This window comes from Aspergillus ibericus (assembly GCF_003184845.1).
Source record: "Aspergillus ibericus CBS 121593 unplaced genomic scaffold BO80scaffold_35, whole genome shotgun sequence".
NCBI classification, from domain to species: domain Eukaryota; kingdom Fungi; phylum Ascomycota; class Eurotiomycetes; order Eurotiales; family Aspergillaceae; genus Aspergillus; species Aspergillus ibericus.
Window position 1 is genome coordinate 155,852 of NW_020292133.1, and position 16,053 is coordinate 171,904.

General features: G+C 39.2%; 5 protein-coding genes across 5 annotated transcripts; 3 read left to right on the forward strand and 2 right to left on the reverse strand.

Moving 5' to 3' along the window:
* The first annotated feature begins 8,163 nt into the window (after positions 1-8,163).
* BO80DRAFT_479692 (uncharacterized protein) lies at positions 8,164-8,491 on the forward strand. The gene has a single exon (XM_025723311.1). It carries the CDS (start codon positions 8,200-8,202, stop codon positions 8,425-8,427), a length of 228 nt encoding a protein of 75 aa, XP_025572824.1. The 5' UTR covers positions 8,164-8,199; the 3' UTR covers positions 8,428-8,491.
* Positions 8,477-8,933, forward strand: BO80DRAFT_479695 (uncharacterized protein). Its single transcript, XM_025723312.1, has one exon. It carries the CDS (start codon positions 8,490-8,492, stop codon positions 8,694-8,696), a length of 207 nt encoding a protein of 68 aa, XP_025572825.1. The 5' UTR covers positions 8,477-8,489; the 3' UTR covers positions 8,697-8,933.
* A 246-nt stretch (positions 8,934-9,179) lies between these two features.
* BO80DRAFT_495516 (FAD-dependent oxidoreductase) lies at positions 9,180-10,843 on the reverse strand (the record flags this gene model as incomplete). The annotated part of the gene is made up of 4 exons (XM_025723952.1): positions 9,981-10,843; positions 9,790-9,907; positions 9,607-9,702; positions 9,180-9,526 (listed from the first exon to the last, which is right to left on the reverse strand). Exons 1-4 carry the CDS (start codon positions 10,695-10,697, stop codon positions 9,180-9,182), a joined length of 1,278 nt encoding a protein of 425 aa, XP_025572826.1. The 5' UTR covers positions 10,698-10,843.
* Positions 10,844-11,590: 747 nt separating this feature from the next.
* On the reverse strand, positions 11,591-13,345 carry BO80DRAFT_387386 (cytochrome P450). The gene is made up of 3 exons (XM_025717051.1): positions 12,862-13,345; positions 12,228-12,803; positions 11,591-12,174 (listed from the first exon to the last, which is right to left on the reverse strand). The coding sequence occupies exons 1-3, from the start codon at positions 13,186-13,188 to the stop codon at positions 11,629-11,631; spliced, it is 1,449 nt and encodes a 482-aa protein (XP_025572827.1). The 5' UTR covers positions 13,189-13,345; the 3' UTR covers positions 11,591-11,628.
* A 287-nt stretch (positions 13,346-13,632) lies between these two features.
* On the forward strand, positions 13,633-15,500 carry BO80DRAFT_387389 (monocarboxylate transporter). The gene is made up of 6 exons (XM_025717052.1): positions 13,633-13,829; positions 13,893-13,990; positions 14,051-14,235; positions 14,290-14,775; positions 14,862-15,080; positions 15,138-15,500. Exons 1-6 carry the CDS (start codon positions 13,658-13,660, stop codon positions 15,292-15,294), a joined length of 1,317 nt encoding a protein of 438 aa, XP_025572828.1. The 5' UTR covers positions 13,633-13,657; the 3' UTR covers positions 15,295-15,500.
* Positions 15,501-16,053: the final 553 nt, after the last annotated feature.

The following is a 16,053-nucleotide window of genomic DNA, read 5'->3' on the forward strand; positions in this document are numbered from 1 at the left end:
AACTTAATAATAAATTAAATATTTATTACTAAGTAAGCATTAGCTCTGGAATTAGTAAATATATAAATAAAAATAATAATACTATCTTTAAAAAATAAAATAATAATTATAAAATTATTATTATTATTTTTTAATAAATCTTATAAATCTATTATGCTTACTTGAGCTTTTAATTTATCTAAAATAAAAATTTTTCTAAATATTAATTTTTATTAACTTAAATTTCTTTATAAAAGCTTCTAGAGCTTTTACTTATATAATTTTCTTTTTAAAATATTCTCTATTTTTATAGCCGGGCTTTTTACAGTAAAAATACTTTCTATTTTTTATTAAAATTTTCTTAATTTTTAACTCTATACTTAAAATATAAGTTAAAGCTTTAAAAACAGTGTTATCAAAGTTTAAGATATTAGAAAGAATATAAGGATTATAAGATTTACTATAACTACTAATAGTAATAGTATTACTTCTAATATAATTCTTTATTAAATTTTTAATTAAGTTAGTAGAATTCATATACTCTTTTATATAGTCATTAAAAAAGTAATACTTATTATTAAAACTATATATAATAGATTTCTTTAATTTAAAAAGTAGTTTACTATATAAATTTTCTTTTTAAAAATCTTTACTAATTCTAGCTTCCACTGCGAGATAATAAAAAATAAAAATAAAAATATAAAATTTCTTTTTAATTTTTATATATAAATTTTAATATTGGTGGCGGATATTACAAATCTTATAAAAATTAATAAAAATAATTTCCAGATATTTTAGCATATTCTTAATATTATTATAAAGATTAGTTATACTTAAATAAAATTTAAATATTAAATACTTTTTTATATTACCCTCATAACAGCTAGTAATATAAACTTTATATACTATTAAAGTAATAAATTAATTTATATTAATTTTTAGTTTTTAATGTATAGCCAGTATCCAGTCTTCAAAAAAAATATTCTTTTTATTATTAAATAGAAATAAATTAGAAATCTTTATTACTCTCTTAGATTTAGAAATAGTTATACTTTAGGAATTAATTAAAATTTAATAAATAATTTATACCGTGAAGGTATCTTATTTTCTAGTAATATTATCTTATTTTTTAATAATATTATTTTATTTTTAAATAAGAATAATTATCTCCTAGCTCTATTAGTTTTATTTATTGAGGAAATTATCTCTTTTAACCTCTAAAATATTAAAAATTTTTAAAAAGATTTTAAAAATCCACTTCGGATCTTTTTTATATTAATTATTAAATTTAGTTTAATTAAATCTATCTTTCTAGTCTAGTTTATCAAGTAATATTACAGAAAGTTATTAGTTATCTTTAGAACTAGAAGTCTAGCTACTTTCTCTAGTTATTTTATTTATTTATTCAATCGGGTAGATCTTTTAGCTATTAAACATTATTAAAAATATAAGATAAGGACTGCTGATAACTTAGCAAGAATTAGCTATATATAATAATAGAAAAAAATAAAAAAAGATATTTAAAATTATAAAATGGCTGTTCAATACAGTAATAAGATTATATTAATACTAACTACTCTAGAATTTTAAGTATAAGAAGGAGAAAAGAAAAATAAGAAATATTATAAGTACTTACTTGAAGAAAACGACAGTAAAGTAAATAAAATAAACATGGTTATATAATCCTGAACAAGGCCCTGAACGAGGCTGTTGTCACAGTTAAGGTATAACAGTTAGGTATAACCACTCTAGTATCTAGATTAATTATATTAGAAATATCTTTAATAAATTAATATTAGTATTATTTAATCCCAGAATTTCTACTATATTTAGAGAATATGTACGGGCATAACTTAGTATATATAAAATATATATAAAACTTATATTAGATGTAGTAGAATTTTAGAATATTAATTAGATTTTATAATTCCTGGAAGATGCTTGACATCTTTTAAATATATATAATATATATATTAAATATATATTAGAACTAGTTACTAATTAAGCCTCTATAGTGGGCTTAAGTAGGGGTATATTATATAAATTATTAAAATTAGAAGAATAATAAAAATATTTTTTTTAATATTTAGTAGCCTACTGCTGGCGGTAATCTATTTATAATAAATATATATATAATATATATTAAGTAAATATTAATCTTACTATTTAAGTTTTATTATTTTATATATAATAAAATTTTAATTATATTAAATTAGACTAACTCCCTGAGTAACCTATTATTTATATTTTATAAATACTTAATTTATATGTTTCTTTAACCTGTGTATCATATATAGTAGGTATATAATATATATAAATTAAAAATATATTTTACTTAAGTATAGTAATAAGAAGAAAGAGTTTCTATCCTATATAATTATTTTTATTAAGTCTAGTATATTTTCTAGTATAAATCTAATTTAAATATAAGATTTTAGATAACTTAACAACAAGTCTACTAAAAATCTAAAATAATTTCTTATTTTTTAGCTAGTGCTTAAACTCAGGATATTTTGTATTTAAATATTATATATATTTAAACGCTTTCTAGATAATAGATATTTTCTATAATCTATAGATCCTATATTTAATAAGATAATTATTAAATTTCTTATAGAAATTACATTAAATATAGATCTAATAAAAAATAATAATATAAGAAAGATATTTAATCTATTTTTATTTTAGATTTAATTTATATAGATAATCATCTAAATTTATATATATTATATATTATATATACCTCCAGCTTGCTTTTTATATATATTAAATATAATAATATAAATCTTATTCTTATCTTTCTAAATATAAAAAGAATATATAAATAAGTAAGCTACATCACCAAGCATTATAAAAAAAATTTTAAATATAATTATATATATTCGGCGTGTGTCTTGATCCATGAAAAAATATATATATATAATAAAACTTATAAATTATTTAGTATAAATATAATATATTAGAAATATATATAATATATATATTTAATATCTATATTTCATGCTGAGATAGAAAAAATATTAATTATTTTTTAAATTATTTTAAATAATAAATTTATTTTAATATATTAAATATTAATAAAGGCTTTAGCTTGAGCATATATATATTATAAAATTAGAAAATAATTAATATTATTAAGAAAATAAATCTTTTTAATTTACTATTTATTACTATTCTATAACTAATTAAAACAATACTCTTTTTATATATCTAGTATATATTAGAAATATATTAAAAATATATTATAATTATTTTATTTTATTTTATAGATTTGTTCCAAGCAAGTAAGTAAATAATCTTTATTTTTAAATTAAAACTATAACTTAATCTTTAATTTAGAAATCTTAATATAATATTACTAATATAAAAAAATTAATCTGATTATAAATTATTATAAAATATAGTAATAATATAAATTATTTTATATATTTAATATATTCTAAGATATAGATTATATATATATATAATATTGTCAAGGTGCGGGCAGGCAGGGGTGGTAGGATAGCGGGTTCTGGCGGGCGAGCGGGATCTGGATGACAATAACGACTAGGATTCTAACTGGGTGGTGAGCTGGCTACTAGTCAAGCTATATACAGGTTGATAGACAAGACGTAGCTCGAAGCTACGAACGGGGTTCAGGGTGAAAAGGGCTAGGCCCTGTCAGCCATCCGGAATCGGAACATCTATATTCTGACCTATCTAGTCCTAGACTTAATTCGACAACACCTATAAAAAGAATAAAAATCTCTAGAAAAAATAAGAATCTCTAAAGTAGTAAAGAAACTTACTAATATTATAAAGAAATCTCTTAAAAAGAGTTATCTATAAGTAAACCTAATTTATTTATAGATTAGATAGTTCTTTCTCTAGTGAATTTAATTTCTTTACAGACTATCGTACTTCACGTAGTCCACCCGGCTTCTTAGCCCGTCACACAGGGGGCAGGTGGCTTTTAACCGTGTCTGGGGTCACGTGCTGGGCGGTGAGTCTCAGCAGTATCCCTCTCTTCCCGGCTTGGGAGGTTGCACCGTGACAAATATATATATAATTAAATCTGAATAATTTATATTTTTTAATAATTTTACTAATTTAATCTACAATATCCTTTAGCAGCTGTGTTGGAGGTAAAGAATAATATAAATATTTTTATTAATAAATTAGAATTAAAAAAAATCAATCTAATTTAATAGAAAATATAAATTAAATTAAATTTTATATAGTTTTTATTTAAGTTTACTAGTATTTCTAGAATAATTTTAATCTATACTAAGTTAAGATTATTCTTATATTAAATATATATATAATTCTACTATAGAATCTGTGATGAGCTATTAGTTAAATAATAAAAAAATATATAGTATTAATATTGCGGAAACTATATTAAATAAAATTTTATAAATAACTTTTATTTATTTAAATAAAGTATTAAATATTCAATATATAATACTAGACCTCTATATCTAAATTTTTAAAATAATCTAAAAATATGTACTCTATATTATTAGTAAATATAATATATATAATATTAATATATAAAATATATATCCTGTTTTTTTTAAATATAATTAGATTTTATATTATGCATGTACTTATTCTAGTATTTTAAAATTTATAATATTTTTATAATTTCTTATTTTAAAGATAAAAAAATATTAAATATAAAGATTTAATTTTTTATTTAATTAAATTATTAATTTAATTAATATGAAATCTACAGCTACCTAAAGAAAATAATTAAATAAAAAAATTAAGATTTTCTTATATATTATTATATTCTAAAATATTAAATATAAGATATTTAGTATAAATATAATATTTTATTTTATTATATATATAAGATTTATACTAGATTTTATATTTATTATTATTACTAATCTTATAAAGTAAATTTATGTTAATAATCTTAGCTCTATCTATATAATATATTATATATTAAATCTATATATTTAGTATATATACTATATAAGAGAGTATATACTTATATTTAATATTTACTGTATAAAAAGATTATTTATTAAAATTTTATTAAGATTCTTTAATTCTAGTCCTGGTAGATAAGGATTAGTTAAATAAATAAAATAAAAAATACTATTTAAATCTATAGTAGGATATTCAGGTATTAAAAAATATTTTTAAATATAAAATATTTTAATTATATAAAAATTATTACGTGCAATAACTGCATTATTCTTTTTATATTTTATATATATTTAGTATATATTTTATATAAGTTATATATATACTTATCTCAGTTAAACCGATAGAAATTAGAATAAAATCTAATAAATTAAAATTAATTTAAGATTTAGATTCTTACTCTTATATAAGATTAGAAATACTATTAGTATTAATAATAATATTATTAAATTACTGTATTTAGTTAATACTGAATATATATAAAAAAATATAAAATATATATTTTATTATTTATATTATTTAACTAGCGGATAATCTTATCTTCTATTTCTTATTGAGTTATTTTATTAGTAGATTATAGTATATGTTCAGTATATACATGGTTTAAAAAAAGACTAGTAGTATTACAGGATAGTAAGATTTAAATTTTATTATAGTTTAATATATTCTTAATATATTTTATTATAATCTAAAATTATTCTTAGCACAGCTTAACATAGTTAAAATAGAAAAGTATTGTTCCATGTTTAGTGCTAGACCACACGGAGTTTATTTCAGACCACGCCGAGCTGTAAGCCCGACTGGTGGCCTTTATTAACAAAGTTTGGCAGATTAGTCATCAGCAAAGAAAATCTATTTTCGGATATGGCCCAAGTTCAGCAAGGACGAAATAAAGGCTCCGCTACAGTCTGAGAATAGAGAGGTAGCCCGGCTTCTGATGTATTGAAACTCACATTCAGGCTTCCCCTATTATAGAATACCTTCAATTTATTTGATATATCTTTGATAGTAGCCTGTGAAGGGTGGCAATGTATCGGTCTATGTTCTAGATGACTCGTGACTTTAAGGTGTTGACTTTGGCATGGGATGGGACTAGTTGAGACATTGGCCTGTGAGCAATGACAAGTTTCTGAGTGAGGATTGCTTTTCGAATTGTGGGGAGGGGGGCGGTTTGTTGATAGTCGCAATTAGCTCTTCGCCGATCAGATTCTAGAACAAGCGAGAAGCTTTTTGTTAGTTCTACAGAATTTCAGAATTAACCAGGCACTGTCGATTTTCCCGGAAGAATGAAGCTCCTTATGAAGGCAGTTCAGTCCCCTAGGATCAGTGCCGGTTCTGTTCGGCCTTCTTTGGATTTTTTGTAGGAGACCGATTCACGTGGAATACAGAGGACGGAAGCCAGCCAATCATAGCACCCAATGTGGATTTGATGTTTCACAAAAGTATTTGCTCGAACGGACGAAGAATCCTCTGCCCGGTTTTTGGGAAATCAGTACGGTATGTTGGCAAGGGATGTCTCATGCTATCTCGTCCTGACTCGTGTTTGGAGTATTGTGCAATGCTACTAGTATATGTGAAAATCACGTTATGATTGAAAGCCTGGGCGTCAACCAACTTTGGTATGGACGGTGGCTCTTAGCTAATCTTAACCCTTGCTCCCTTGCATATGTTAAGGCTAGGAGGAAATGAACTGAAAACCAAACCCTACCTCGGTAGTGTTGAATGATGAAACCCGTCAAACTACCAACAGATTGAAATCTGCCAACTTAGTATGGAAAGAGTATGCTAAGTGAAACATGTCATCATTCGAGCTGTAGCTCAGAGCGCCCAATTCGAGCCATCTACACAGGATGCTGTTGCTGAGACTGAAGTCCAATGAGGTAAGTTTAGCCGTCACGTAAACAGCCATCTGTGAGCACTCAGTTGAAGGCCTACCTGCCGTACTGGAGGATTCGTGAAGTTCAAGGTTACAACCTGCTTCGCAGAGGAAATTCAGCTTTGAAACCGTTCCATTAGCAAGCAATCCCCCGGGTGAATGTTGCAGTGCTTGCACCTTGCTCCAGGCGAAACTCCATGGCTCGTTCCCGGTACCGCTACATAGCGTAGTGTGGACGGTTGTAGCATCTACGAAACAGTCTCCGTGGACTGGCAAAATGTCGTGCTGTGGTGCACAGGTGGCATGGTGGTATTCACAATTGTTGTGACGACCCAACCCTCTCTTCTCCCCGCGAAGTAGGTCATACCAAATAGTAAAAGATTCATTCAAGATGTAGTAAGTGGGGGCATACCGTTAGCACGGTTCGTAGTTTTGGCAGCTGGCGTGTCTGAGCTCGGCTGTATGAGTGTCTCACCATTATCTGCGGAGACGTCGGCGTTGCATGTATGAGACTATCCGCCATAGGCGAGCAATGTGACTAGGGAATGTAACTGCAGGAGATAAGAGTGATGCATGGGTAGCGAACGCTCGAGCTTGGACGTGGGTAATTTGGATGTGGTGCATCGAAGTCAGTTCGACCGGATGTGATTGGAGGAAGCTGTTCCGGGTAAACCAAGTCTGATGGTATATGGATGGCTGGCTAGCTGTACGGTTAAAAGAAGGGAAGGGTGTTAGATCCGCGGAGGGGCGTCCCTTGAACGCAAAAGCTGGAGCATTTGCCCTACGCAGAGTATTAGCCATTCTGTCTATGATAACTAACTATCTTGTCGGAGACCGTCATATAGAGGTGTCCAGACCCGAGGACGAAAGTCTACATGGAGATGGCAGCAGCTTATAAGCAGGCCTGGCCAACAAACGCTCTCTCGTCCTGGATGTTCAATCCCAACAAGACCCGCAAAGCGTTTCACCGGTTCGACAAGAGGAAGGGACCACTGGATTGAGCACATACAAGCGTCCCTTTCGCGACCGGGCAACGTAACTGTCGAAGCACTCACCGTTAGACCAAAAACGATATAGCGCGCTGGCTAGCCAGGCGACGGAGAGATATGTATCCCAACAGTTAATGTTACAGTTGACATCTAGTCTTCGGCCGACGAATGCGAATAACTTGGAAATTGGAAGGTTTGATCACGGACAACGTTGAAGTAAGCCCACTGAACGAAAGGAGAGGACTTGTGGTGTCTGGTTGGCTGGAATAATCAGCCGCCGGAATCACACTAATGCCCACGGTTTCATTGCAGTGGGCCGCACCGTATCTGCATGAGATCATAACCGACGCCTCGGACCTGCCGACCACGCAACCACTGAGCTTGTTGGCCTGGCATGACACCTCTCAAGGTAATGTGGAGCAAGTCTTTGTCTGTACCATGTACGCCCATCGCACCGCAACGCGATTAATCAAGGAGACATCCACCTTAATCGCCTGGGATTTGCGGCAGGTAAACGGCATCCGACTGAACCCGGATCGAGTGGGGAATGCTACATGTAGTCGGATGGGTGACCCTATCACTCATAGTGTGGTATTTCATACATTCCGAGATCGTCAACGACGACCTGCCGGTCCTCACACAGATGCATACATACCCATCCATTGATAAAGATGATTCATGGATCCTCCGCCTCGATCGTGCAGCAGAGAATCTCTCCACCTTGATTCATGTTTCGATTCAGCTGCAAGGGCGCAAGCCGTGGCTGGGGCCGAATACTCCCGCCGGTACTGGATCGCTTGCTAGACCTGGCGGCTCAGCCCGACCAATGGTTTGCTAGTGATACGCTTCTGGCCGACAGGCGCTGGCGAATCGTCAAGGATCGGTTTCGCCGACTGTCAATGGCGAGGGAAAGACACACATACTCGCACTGCTGATGCCTGGGGCTGGGATGTTTGCTTCCTCACGCCTTCCCCCGGTGATTCCTACACTTGCAACGTTACCTTTGCTCGGTGCAATGGATGGTCTACCGGATGTATCTGAGAGGAGCTTGTTATGGAGCTCCTAGATTGAATACATATTATCTAACGAGCCTCCTTAGCTGCACGCAATCGGAAGGACGACATTTGCGATTACACCCTGAATGGGTGCTACTAGTTGATTGTGACCATGGCTGAAATTGAATGCCGAGAATTTCACCTTTATCACCAGCGTAATCCGTGGTGGTGGCTATGATAGATGAATAGATAAATGCCAGGTACATGGAGGTGCTTGACAGCAACGTTCAGGGACACTTAAAGCGTAGATAGCTTCTACTACTCGCGGGATAGCTTTCAAAAGGGCTTATGCATTTGGAAGATTGCAGTTCAACCACCCTCCCATCCCTTCAGCCGACAGGACTTGAGCCTCGCGCACCCGATTCAAGACAGGTCCCGGTCCAACGCTTTCACGCATGGCTGATAACCATACAACCACCTCAAAGACCACGTCCAGCACCACGTCGGAGCATACGTATATGCCATGCGGCGCAGAAGTGTACCGAAAAGGGGCAGGATTCTTCCCATGTGAAAGAGCGCGAAATTGTTGGAGAAATGGACCAGATCTTTAGCGCGACTTTCACGCTGCTGACGGTATTTGTCGAGCACCTCCGAGAGATCGACCACTTTTTCGCCCTGAAAATACTCATGAAGGGTATTTCCCAGCTCCGCGGCATCCTCGATTGCCTGGCAAGCCCCCTGGCCAAAGAAGGAGGTCATTGCGTGCGCGGCTGCGCTAGGTCAGTGGTAGTTCTTCCGAGCGTAGTGTCTTCCACACAACTATTATTTTGTGCGGTCTCTAATCACTTACCGTCTCCAATGAGGGCCACTCGTCCTACTGCCATCGCTGGGAATGATGTCTCTTCGAAAACATCGCTGGCAGTGACTCGTTCGGAACGGCCGACGACTTCAAGCCCTGTTATCAGATCACCCAATCTCCACAGATGAATGAAGGGAACAGAATGCGCTGCGAGAAGAAAGGGGCCAGGCTTACTGTCTTCTACCAGGCCCGTCTCTCCAAACGGATGATAATGGTCACCATACACTCCATTGATCGTGTCGGTATCGACACTTTTCCAAACTGAGCGGCCCTCGGCCCTTAGATCCGCTCGCTATAACGAAAGACTGGTCAGCTTCAATTCAACTCTTGCCCGCTGGTTCTTGGAAGTCTCTATTTCCCCTTACCTTAACGCCAATGAACCACTGCCGCTTGTCCTTGCATGGCCAGGTGGTGAAGATACTATTATCGTATAGCATCCACGTCCCGACACCCTCCTCCTCCGAACCCAAGTGCTCTAATGGCGCCGTGTATCCACTCATATGGGTTCTTCCGGTGAATTGAATTGTGCTTTTTATTATTGCCTCGCCGCCTCTCTTCGTGAGTGCTCTGCGTGTGGCCGATCGAATGCCATCCGCTCCAACGACAATCTGCCCTGAGATTTCTCGTCCATCTGCCAACGTGACCGTCACGAGCTTCTTTTCTGCATCATCCACGACATCTACCACTTGGGCACCAAGCAGAACATGCTCTTCACCGGCACTGCGGTACAGCGCAAAATGAAAGGCGTGTCGCTCGATCTTGTACACGGGGTAGCCGAAGGTCTTCTCAATGGATTCGAAATCCAGCATGTTCCATTGCGAGCTGTTGCGGAAGATACGAACCTTGCGCAGTCGTTGGCCCTCTCGCTCGATCTCTGGTAGGAAACCAAGTTGATCCAACACACGTAGGCAGTTGGGTGCTAGTGAGATCCCCGCCCCAACAGGAGTCACTGCTGCACTACGTTCCAGGACGAGGTACCGGAGGCCGAGGCGCTTGCAGATGTTGGCTAGGGTGAGACCGCCAATACCGGCGCCTACAATGAGGACTTGGATCGTTTCATGCTTGGTGTTTGCGGACGTCATGGTTTTGGCTGTGATCCGGGGCTAGTAGGGGGGAATAGAGGGGGATGATTACACTAGAGTAAAGACCGAGTAGTGGAAAGAACAGGTGCGAGCCTTTGGGATTAACGAGAGAGTCCACGTTCTTGTTTTAAGGATCACGATTGATGTGGTGGGCTTGTGAAAATATTATGGCATAATCCCTTCGGGGATGTGGTTCTTATGTTAGTACTAGTATTAGAGATAGCCGTCCGAATTGGAATCATCTACAGGCCCACGATTTCGCCCATATCATGGCTATCGATAGTAACCTGATGGACGTGCTACTCCGCGCCGGGGAGTGAATGACACCATAGCCAACGATGTAGTAACAGACTGCGTCTTGACTTCCACGGTCATGGTGGGGACTGCATGAGTCAAGTATTATTTTTTGGTTACATCCACGGACCTATTAGTGTTTTCTTTTTATTTTTCTTCTCTTTTTTTTATTTATTTCCCCTGTTCTAGTTGTTTATTTCACATTTGCTCATTTTGTAAGTCTGCCTCCAATTTCGGTGGGTAGTAGCGCACGGACAATGGAAGCGTTGCAATATGTGTGAATAGCAACAGTCTTCATGTACGCTAGAGAAGTAGTAACCATGGGGCATGGATGAGACTCAACACCCAATGAATGGACCAAATGAATGAAAGCAGATGTACATGATTAACTCAACTGAAGTCGAACGCATAAAATCAGTGGTTTCTTTTTCAATATCCATTTGTTTGCTGGGCATCAGAGTGAACGTAGACGAAACCAGGGTTTGTAGTATAAGTCGCAGTATGAGTTCAGACTGAACCGTCTCCTTATCCTAAATTTATAGCTCTACAGGTAGAATTAATATACTGAGTGTCTTGCCTATTCATACACTCAGAATCCGCCCCTTGATATCCAGTCAACCGTAGCATGGCAGCCATTTCAAGCCCCAAGCTCACGCGGCCGAATGCGCACCGTAGCATCTCCCTCCAGCCAAGGGCTTCCCACCTTCGTAAAATCAAGTCGCGAGAAATCGGCGGGTGCTCCGTCACTACCCCACTCCATTTCGTAGTTCATCAAGAGCGCTGCGAGAAACTCGCGCGCCATGATGGCGGCAAAGTTTTCACCCGGGCAACGATGGTTTCCTGCGCCGAACTGCAGGAAGGCTGCTTCCTTCGGGCCATTCCAGGGATCGAGTCGGCCGTCAGGAAGGAGCCATCGATGTGGCTTATATTCGTGTGGATTCGGGTAAATGGCTGGGTCATGGTGTGTTAGATAGGGAGAGATGAGAACGACCGAGTTCTCCGGGACCGTATAGTCGCTCCCTTCGAGGCTGACGGGCCGTTTAGTCGTACGGAACATGTGCACCCCTGAGTATCGGCGACCTTCTTCGCGAAGGCAAGCAAGCAGTGGTGCACATTGGTGAATGTCGGACGTGGTGGCCAGGGACTCTCGAATTTCCTCTTGGTAGATGGGATGGCGGAGCAACTGCATGAAGAAGTCAGGTCCAACTTCTGCAGCAGCCATGTGGAAAGGCTTACCTCGACAATCGTCCAGGCAATGCTGGCGACGGTGCTGGTGTGTGCCGCAAACATTAGTACCACATGGTGGGATGGGTAATAATCTTCGAGCTGGGCAGTTCGGGGATCGTTTAGCGTGTAGTTGATGTAATCTAACGAGTCATGCCAAACGTCCGGTTTCAGCTGGCGAGCCGCCAGGCGTTCGCGAAAGATCTCAGCAAATCGATCGCGGGCTTTGGCTAACTGTCGCCCCGGTAGGTGTGGAACCCAGGCTGGTAAGAGCAGATTAAAGGGATGGCCTACTAGTGACTCCATCTGTTGAAGGAGGTCGTATAGCTCATCCACATGTTGGTCGTAGAAATCTTCGCCCATCATGCAGCGGACGATGACTCGATGCACAAACCGGGAGATACTCTCGAATATCTCTACGTCTGGCATCTGTGACCAGTGCTGTAGAGACTTGTGAGCTTCTTCGCCGGCCAGTCTCCCATAGCTCTGCAGCGCGGCACTTCGGTTGACGCCGCGGTTGATGGAGCCAAGAAGATTGCGGCCATGGGTGAAATAGCCTGGTTTTGCGGCCTTGTCGAGAAACATACCCTACAGAAGTAATATGAGCATGAGGGAGACGAGCTGGGAATGAGAATGAAGGGCTTACTATGCCGCCAGAGAATGACCAAGTGTCCTCCTTCATTTCCAGGAAAAACCGGTTCCATTTCTGACCTCGAAGATAAAAGATCTGCTTCACGAGGCAATCAATCCGAAAGATGGACCCGTATTTCCCCGTGGCTAGCTCGACGAACTGAACTGGGCTTGCTAGAAATCCTAAGATATCACTGAAGAAAGATGTGCCTTCATTGGCGCGGGGAGGCAATTTGGGGCTTGTACGACGAGAAGAGAAAAGCAGCAGGGCTAGTCCCAAGATCCCGAGCCATGCAAAGATAAACCTCAGCGGGAAGGATTTGTAAAGGAGAGCCTCCAGCATTTTCGCTGATATAAATAGTGAAGCGAGGTGAAGAACAGGACTTGTCGGTGTACAGCAGAACGGGGTGAAAGTGAAATCATAACATGTGGAAGGGAGGGAAGAACAGGGATAATGGGCTGTTCATCCTCAAAGCAATTCGTATTTGCCATGAGAACAGTGACCGTGAGAACCGTTTCCACCCCTCCCACCACTGGTTCGAACAAGAAAGTAATGATTGCTCTTCGCGGAGGACTGGAAGGTCCTCTGGGAAGGGTTGTATTGGGTCGCCTCTGGGAAGGGTTGCATTGACCCAATGCAACCCTCATAGATCTCTCCCCAAGGCAACAGCAGTTCTGCCCCAACAGGCGATGACCATGTCGATCTAGATCTCTTTCACGTGAACTATATATAAAATAGCAGAGATCGTCAGCCATATCTGCGTCACATTGACAGCTAGATTCGGTGGTTCTGGATAGTCGCACATCGCCAAATGACGGGAACACTCACCGGAACACTCTCAATACGGGAGACACGACCTCCGTCGAATGAGGAGAAGGCTCAATCTCCAACCCCAGCTACGAGCGTGGCAGAAGATGTCTATCCAAGATGGCGGCCGCCGTTGGTGGTGGTTGGGGGATTCCTCACGTACTTCTGCACCTATGGTCTGCTGTCTTCCCTTCTCCGCTAAGAATTGAATGGACACTTACGGTGTGCCGGCCGAACAGGTTTCATGAATGCATGGGGAACGTTTCAATTCTATTACCATGAGGTACTCCTGGCAGGCATGTCAAACAGTAAAATTGCTTGGATTGGTGCCCTACAGGTCGGGATGCCCCCTCTTGCTTGCAGAGAACGAACAGCGATCACTGATACTCAAATCTAGCTCTTCATTCTGTCGATCAGCGGACTGGTAGTTGGGCCCCTGTACGATACTTGGGGGGCCACGCGCATTTTTGCCCCTGGTGCTGTCCTATACGTTTTAGCTATCATGTTCGCCAGCGTATCGTCCCAGTATTACCAGCTAATTCTGGCACAAGGGATACTGTTGGGTCTCGGAACAGCCATGCTGTGCGTAAATCCCCTTTGCGCTGGCCCGTTGTAGCGTGTTCTAATCGGTGCCAGATTCTTTCCCACCATCACCGCCGTCTCTCAGTGGTATGGCCACTCGCGCGGATTTGCTCTGGGGATCGTCGTGTCGGGATCCTCCCTGGGCGGCATTTGCTGGCCGCTGATGCTTGAGCGACTGATCAGGCAGATTGGATTTCCCTGGGCCATGCGGACGGCTGGTTTTCTTTGCCTCGCTTTGCTGGCACCCAGTGCCTTCCTGGTTGTTTCCCGGCCCCGAATCGTGAGGGAACGGATGGATGACCAGGACCGTCGTCCTCCGAACGTGATCCACAGTCTTTTTAAGGATCTCCTGTACATTGCGTTAGTCATTGGCATGTTCTTAGTTCAGTGGGGCATGTTCATCCCATTCTTCTATCTACCCACGTACGGCAGCTCGAACGGAATGGATGCGGATGAGGCGAATAATCTTGTCTCTTACCTGAACGCCGGTTCTTTCGTGGGACGCATCGCTTCTGGTTACGTGGCCGACCTTTGTGGACGGTATGTATGCCTCAATAGAAAGAGTATCCTGGATATTGTTTCAGGGGCGTTGGCTGACGGGATTCATCCCTGCATGTACTGTACAGGCTTAACGTCACCTTCGGCTGTTCCGCCGTCTGCGCCGTGCTGGTCTTCTGTCTGCATGCCATCACTGGGAAGGGCTCGATAATTGCATTTTCAGTACTTTACGGAATCTTTTCTGGGGGACTTATTTCCCTTCAGGCCGCATGCGTGTCACAGATCACGGCCGACACGCGGATCCTTGGTCTCCGGATCGGCGCTATGATGGCTGCTTGTTCATTTGCGTACGTGGCCTGGAACCCATTCTTATTCAGTAAGCTGGGCTGACAAGACGTCTGTAGTGGGCTGACTGGAAGCCCTATCGCGGGCGCTCTTATCTCGCACGATCATGGAGCTTACGGGGATATGATCAATTTTAGCGGAATCGTCCTTTCAGCAGGTGCCATTGTCCTGGCCGGGGCGCGCGGTATGGGTGCCCCAGGGGTCAAAGCTTTCTGAGGATGGAGAATTGTTTACTGCTTTCAGTTTCTACATGTTTCGTGTGGACTATTGTGCATGGGGTCAAGTCAGCTCGTAGTGAATCTGTCCGCACACCAGGTGTGGATGCGGGACCAATGGATAGGTGCGCGTAATATGAGTCTGTTCAAGTGGTGGTCTGTCCCTTTGGGACGATTTGGGTTGAACCAGGTTAGAGATAATTGAAGCTAGTGAATGTCAAAGTAAAGTTTGGTTAGAAATACGCCCACGACAAGTCACTGTTCCATCTAACAGTCAGCCATGCATGTTCTTACAAAAGAGCCAGTGGCTGATGAGCTGTACTGCCTAAGGTAATGGATAACTATTCCCTGGGGCACTCGTCGCCCGCCCCAAGCAACGAGAGACGCACTCATCACACTGGACCGGTAAAACCAAAAGAGAGGAATTCATCATCACCGTGAAACTCACACCACCCACTGAATAGTGCGTCATACACTGACTACAGTCGTCCACGGATGCGAGGTGTGGGAGCTCACCCTCATGCTGTAACTGTAACATTGTGCATGAAAGCAAGGGGTTGGGATACTACTTGAGTCTGCGGTGACCCACTGACATTAATCTCGAGTGGACCGTGGTTTGAGCAGCGCCGTGAGAATCCGTTCATCCCACACGTTCTAAGATGCATCGGAGGGTTCCGTGTAATCTCTGTTACGGTCCCACGCGTTCTCCGCGAGACTTCTGTTATGACATAGGCTAGCTCATGGATATCCTCACTTTCCC